We start from the raw sequence: 7,500 nt of genomic DNA on the forward strand, positions 1-7,500 counted from the left end.
ACTTTATTGCGTTTTGTTAGGTACATTATACTCCGGTCAGAGGAAAAAATTGTTACAGGAAACTGGTTTCTGGTGCAAAAAAGAGATTAAGGACAGCTGATATAAGACATCTAACCCAGAGCATACTGGTTTTATTGTACCAGAGCCTTGAATATTACTAAAGTACTATAAAATGAACTAAATTCTGGTGTACCAGACCCTTGCTTATAGCCAAAATATTATAAAGTAAACTACGTTCTGATGTACCAGAGCCTTGCATATTACAGAAGTACTATAAAGTAAACTAAATTGTTTTATTATTTTCTTACGACATAAAGCCGAGTCTTTGATCTGAAATATGATTTCCGGTAGTAGCTGGTTCAGTTCACATACACCATTAATATTCTTAAGAAAGATATGACTGCCAAATAATTTCATTAGTGTTTTTTCCTATAAACGTGCGCAGTCTTCAGCCCAGCTAACAACTTAATACCGTTGTAATCAGTATAGTTACGCCCACAGAAAAATAGAATATTATTATATAAGCAAACTTTGAAACAATTCTTAGTTTATATTATCTACAATGTATAATAATAATAATAATAATAATAATAATTATTATTATTATTATTATTATATTATTATTATTATTATTATTATTATTATTATTATTATTATCATTGAACATCATGCGTGTGCGCACATGCGTATAAGTATGTGTGTTTGCGTGCGTGTGTGCGTATGTGTGTATACATACATATATATATAATGTATATAATATGATATATATATATATATATATATGTATATATATATATATATATGTATATATAATATATATATATATAGAGAGAGAGAGAGAGAAGGAGATAGATATAGACATTTGTGATATATAATATATATTTATAACTATATGTATACACATGCAAACATACATACATACATACATACATACATACATACATACATACATACATACATACATACATACATACATAAACACAAATATTTATAATAAAATAGGAAGAGCTGAGTGGAGAAAGCATATAAGAGAAGGTTATAAAACATTTGAAGATGGTCACCTTGAGCACGAAATCCTAAAGCGATGGCTTCGGGGGCGGGGACTGTAATCAAAACCACAACGAGGAGTTACAGTGTACTCCTTTCGGAGGTTGAGTATGTCAACCATTTGGAGTTTAATGAAAGACCAACTGTATGCAACGTCCTTCCTTCTAGACTGGATGGTTCGATGTGTGTAGTGTGTGAAAGGGCTGGCAAATCCATGACAGTTCACAGTTATCATATCTCACAGAATCTCTCTAGTGGCAGTTACAGCTTTCGTCTGTCACCTAAGCAAGCTTCAAACCATATAGATCTGCAGTGGAACTGAACAGTCATTTGAGAGGTCATGGAAGAAAGATCAGAAATGCTAGTGACAATGAGAAGCTCAGAAACACAGTAATCATCCGGGAAGATAGAACAATCACCAGGTATGTGCAAAGAATGTGAACCTTTTTCCTGAGAGTGGTATGAGGGAATTTCTTTCTTATGGCTAGTGTGGTCGTGCCTGCTTCTCAAAGCAGGCTTACCCGGTCATAGTTATGGCCACAAAGGACCCTCCGTCTCCCAAAGTGAATTCAGCATGATCTCTTGTGCACTTTGTGTAGCACAGTTTATACGTCAACCAGTGAACTCGCTTGGTGTTGTAGATCTTAACATCATAATGGTCAGATAGCTGCTGGAAGGCGGGGTCCTGTGGTCAGTGTGGAATGACTTCTTAGTCCCTTGGAGGCCTTGGAAGCCATATGGGACGTCATCAGCGACGGTGAGACCTAACTTCCAAGCTTGAGATATTTCTTAGGGTAAAATGGATCAAGGAAGTGGTTTTGCTCGGTCACGAGTCGACTTTCAGTCTCTAGGTCATTCTGATATGAAACCAGATATGCAAGGAATGATATGGAACACATTAAGGGTCTTTTGCTTGCGGTTGAGATCATGACGTTCCCACATTCTTGGGCCTGCAACCGTTATTGGCTTAGGATATCTGGCCCCGGCTTGTCTCTGGATTATATCAATAGGGTGGAAAGGGTCTGTGAGGTGCTGTGAATGTCTTATTGGATTTAAAATTTTAGATTGTGCAATTACCGGCGACGCACCTATCCGAAGCCCGGTTGAATAAGAGGACACCGTGGTGAACGAGACCGATAGAATAAGTACCAGGCTTAGAAAAGGAAATAAGTACTGGGGTCGATTAGTTGGACTAAAATTTCCAAAGGCGGTGTTCCAGCATGGCCGCAGTCCAATGACTAAAACAAGTAAAAGATAAAAGATAATAAACATAAAGTAAATCAGTGCTACTCAAAGTGATGGTCCGCGGACCGGTGCCGTTTCCGGTGAGTTTCCAGAAGGAAAGAAACATTATAAAATGCTTATGAAATGCTTATAAAATGCTTATTTAATATTGTATTATTTGTTTATAAGATAAATAAAAAATGCCTGCTTTTATTATATTCATTATATTATATTGTTTCCAGTATAAATTAATATTTCTAAGAAATAATACCGGTCCCTGGGACGTTGGAAAAAAAGACAAAGCTGCCGGTACGCCACATCAGATAGTTTGAGAAGCACTGAAGTAAATGGCACAATTCATTGACAGAATGGTTAGCTCTATATTTCGTCTTTCTGAAATTTTGCCTTGTCCACACACACACACACACACACACACACACACACACACACACAAACACACACACACCACCACCGCCGCGGCCGCCACCACCACCACCGCCGCTGCCACCACCACCACCACCACATATACACGCACACATACACATATACAACTTCTACATACATACATACGCACATACATTCACACATCATACACACACATACATACATATACATGCATATACACATACATACACACACAGATACATATATATATATATTATATATATATATATATATATATTATATATATATATATACATATCTACCTACCTATTTATATGTATATATGTATAAGTATGTGTGTATTTGTATATATGTATGCTTATATATATGTATGTATGTGTATAAGTATCTATGTGTTTAGGTACGCATGTATGTATGTGTGTGTGTGTGTATGGATGTATACACATATACACACAGACATGCACACAACACACACACACACACACATATATATATAATACAAAATCTACTCAATCAACATTATTTTTAGAGCTTACAAATCCTGTCTGAATTAGCTAATGTGATGCGATTAAATTAAGAAAATAAAAAATATATCAATAATTAAAGTGAAAACTTAATTGGGTATATTGTTTCTGTACCTGATATTAATATCCAATGTTGATATATCAACTTGTAAATGTTTCTGGATAATTCTGAAGCCAAAATCAGACACAGCGATCACTTTAATGAGATATAGTCCAGGCTTTTCGTTTGGTATATCAAAATATGTATCGTTTGTAAAGTCGGAACAGTTGTAAGTAGCATCACTTTTTACTTGTATCGAATCTTCAGTAAAATTTAATTTTTGTGTTGTATTCCTATAACACCACATATAATATTCAGCGATTTCGTGCAATACGTATAAGGTGGTTCCTAGACTTTTCGTACTTATATCTCCGCCTAAAAATGATAATGGTTTTAGTACTTCGCTGAATTTGATATATATAGTATCGGAAACTTTCCTGTCGTCACTGCTTACTTCCAAATCGATTTTGTACAAACCCTGTGTAGAATAAGGGAGAAAATCCAGATATTCTAAATCAAGTGTTATATTTTCGTGCTCTATATCTCTTAATTCACCTTCAATCATTTTCTGAAGCTTCCATAAGTAAGTCAGTGGTTTTGATTTACATAAAACAAAATCTGATTGTGAAAGCTTGACTTTTTCGTCAATTCTGAATATTACGAATGGACTTTGAATTGTTGTACGGGGATATAATGTAAAGATGGTTTTGTTAAAACATTTGTCTTGAATAAAGACGTTTTCGTATTTGTACATAACGTAGTCATCCAAACTACATTCCAAACAATTTTATGCCATCCAGGTTCGTTAATAATGATCTCAGTGTCAACGGAAGTGAATTCGTCATCATCCTTTTTTTTTTTCTTATGCTTAATATTAATTTTATTAAAATCCTCCTTATCAATATATATGATACATTCCCATTCCCCGAAAATGGTTTTTGCTTGTATCATAACATCAAGAACAACAGCAGGGCCATGATAATATTTGTCGCCTGAAATAGTAAAACTAATGTCGCCTTCTGTACTTGGAATCGGCACGTCAACTGCTCGAACAATATCTGTGCACGTACAAGTTATGTTATAAGATCCTGAATTTATATATTCATGATCAATTGATCTCGAACCTAAACCAAGAGGAAAAACTATTTCTTCTTCTTCAGTATCGTCGCCATAATTCAAAATGCATGTTTCTTCGGCATCTAATACTACAGTAACAATGATTTCATAAAGGTAGGTTGTGTAGTATTCTTTTTTCTTACCGCTTGAGACATTGAGTGATGTGTTATTCTCGAATAAACTGGTGACGTTTTCGGAAGAACTTGCTTCTTTGATAGTTTCAAGTTTCAGGTTTGCTTCCATACCAATTATTTTGTAGGGCATAGGGCCGAACATAAAGACTGTTGCATATAGACTTGCCAAAACCAAATCTAGAAAGAAAAATAAATTAACATAATTTAGTCAAGAAAATAAACACAAATTAGGCATTCAACGGAACATAGCGATTTATATGCTTTTATTCTTCACAAAAATGAGTTGAAAACAAATTAAGGATTAAATCAAAGCTTAATTAATAAAAATGATCGCTGACACTCTAAAGAAATATGCCTCTTGTTCAAAATCGCTTATCACCAACATATCTAACATTTACTTCCAAAGAACGAAATATGACACTGTAACGTCCACATCATTATCGTCATCAGTAAAGCAATTTCTTTCCAACCTGTGTAACAAAATGTAATCGAAAAGGTTTAACATTTTAGTTTTCTTTTATATTTTATTAAATATTCACCAACATCTATAAAATATTATAGGTATATGAAGTTTATAAGTGTCAATAGTAAATAAGTTCATTATACTTTAGAAACAACAATACCAAAATTTGAACTTTAAAAGCTGAAGTGGTATGTAATGCACTTAGCCTGGCCAGTTAAACACGGTGTTTGGTAACATTTCGCATTGAATAGACGCGTATTTTTCTTTAGTTCTTACGGTTGTTATAGCCATTAGTGCATTGTACATACGCAAGACTGCCTCAAGTTGTGGAATTTTCTTTGATAAAATAAAACGCATGTAAAGACTGGGATCGCTGGGTAGCGACTACAACCCTCCTCTTAAATCTTCTAGGCCCGTACCTAAATTACAAGTCACGGATATTTATCAATTTCTTAGGCACACACACACACACACCACACACACACACACATACACACACAAACACGCATATACATATGAAGGGGTGTTGAAAAGTTCCTGACTTTCGGTAAAGGAAAACACAGTAGGATCAGTGAATTATGATTTTATTCAACATATATTCCTCTCTCAGATTCATGCACTTACTGCAGCGGTCCTTTAAATTTTCTAAGCCCTATAACAGAACTGGAAAGATTGAGACTCCAGCCAAGCCTTTCTCGCAAGACCCTTAAAGTCAGAAACTTTTCAGCAATCCTCGTATACATACATACATACACACACACACACACACACACACACACACAAACATAGAAATATTACGTTTCTAAATATCTCGGAGAGATATGAGCAGTGGTGGTACGATAGAGCAGTTGTATACTGTCAACTTAACGTGACAGTCCCATAAAGGGTATCATACCACCGCTATTTAGCCCTAGGAAGCATCAACGCTTCCTGTCGGCCTTGACACATTTCCTGTGTCCTTATGTTTACAAAGGGAGACAAGCGCCCCCATCCAGGTAAGCCTGCATCCAGTACACACACACACACACACACATACATATATATATCTATATATATAGTTATTGAAGTAGATAAATGAATTATCTTATTACGGATAATTCAAATGATAACCGATACCTGGGTAGCAAAAATCACAACAGAAAGGGCCCGGTTGAAGTTACGACCATGGGGCATAAAATCCGTGCCTTAGTGCGGAAATTTGAAGTTTTATATATTAAGTATAGGAAAGAATGGAGCTGAACGAAGATTTAACAAAATTCATTTATTTTATTTTCGACATATGTTTCGAAGTCTGCAAAGTCCCTAATTCCGATTGAATAAGGAGTCCATTTTGCAGCTTTTTCTTCAGGAAAATCCAGGAACTCGAAACATATGTCGAAAATAAAATAAAGGAATTTTGTTAAATCTTCGTTCAGCTCCATTCTTTCCTATACTTTATATATATATATATGTATATATATATATATATGTATATATATATATATATATTATATATATATATATATATATATATATTAATCAATATAGGGTGGCAAAAAAAAAAAAAATTTTGTAGAATTCTTTTTGCCACCAGCGGCCTAGTGGGAAAAAATTAAATAGTCATAGACCATTTTTAAGTTCAACATCAACAATCAAGGAACCCATGATAGGCCATTCACCCACTAAAATAACAGCCAAAGCTTCAACCGCAAATAAAGATTAATTCCGTAAACAGGAGAAAATTTTAAAACATTTACCCTGTAATTTCTTGTACGATGCACCGTTTCATCTGCTGTTTATGGTAAACTAACCTGATTAAATTAAATCAAGCCAATCTTCCATAGGCCTCAGATTCTTCAGCAAGAAATAGCCAAGTCGGAACAGATATTTTCACGAGGCATTTCCGACCCTGCCAAGGTAATATCTGACCTAAAATTTTCAAATCGTCGCAAACGCGCCAAATTTATCGGCAGCAAATAAATATAAGCCGTCGATTCCATTACGGAATTAACCAGAAATTCATAATTAATCATTAGGGTGGCAAAAAAAAAAAAAAAAATTTTGTAGAATTCTTTTTGCACCAGCGGCCTAGTGGGAAAAAATTAAATAGTCATAGACCATTTTTAAGTTCAACATCAACAATCAAGGAACGGCCATGATAGGCCATTCACCCACTAGAAATAACAGCCAAAGCTTCAACGCAAATAAAGATTAATTCCGTAAACAGGAGAAAATTTAAAAACATTTACCCTGTAATTTCTTGTACGATGCACCGTTTCATCTGCTGTTTAATGGTAAACTCACCTGATTAAATTAAATCAAGCCAATCTTCCATAGGCCCTCAGATTCTTCAGCAAGAAATAGCCAAGTCGGAACAGATATTTTCACGAGGCATTTCCGACCCCCTGCCAAGGTAATATCTGACCTAAAATTTTCAAATCGTCGCAAACGCGCCAAATTATCGGCAGCAAATAAATATAAGCCGTCGATTCCATTACGGAATTAACCAAAAATCATAATTAATTAATCAATATAGGGTGGCAAAAAAAAAAAAAAAAAAAAATTTTG

The 7,500-nt window shown here is 34.7% G+C and overlaps 1 protein-coding gene across 1 annotated transcript in view; it reads right to left on the bottom strand.

The window, feature by feature from the left end:
- The window catches only part of LOC118767833, a 226,689-nt gene that overhangs the window by 125,004 nt on the left and 94,185 nt on the right, over positions 1 to 7,500 (bottom strand). Inside the window, exon 2 of the mRNA XM_036513113.1 lies at positions 3,315 to 4,667. Coding sequence (XP_036369006.1) covers positions 3,315 to 3,994 — 680 coding nt within the window. The 5' untranslated portion in view covers positions 3,995 to 4,667. The remainder of the gene's footprint in view (positions 1 to 3,314; positions 4,668 to 7,500) is intronic.

This window comes from Octopus sinensis, linkage group LG2 (genome assembly GCF_006345805.1).
Source record: "Octopus sinensis linkage group LG2, ASM634580v1, whole genome shotgun sequence".
NCBI classification, from domain to species: Eukaryota; Metazoa; Mollusca; class Cephalopoda; order Octopoda; family Octopodidae; genus Octopus; species Octopus sinensis.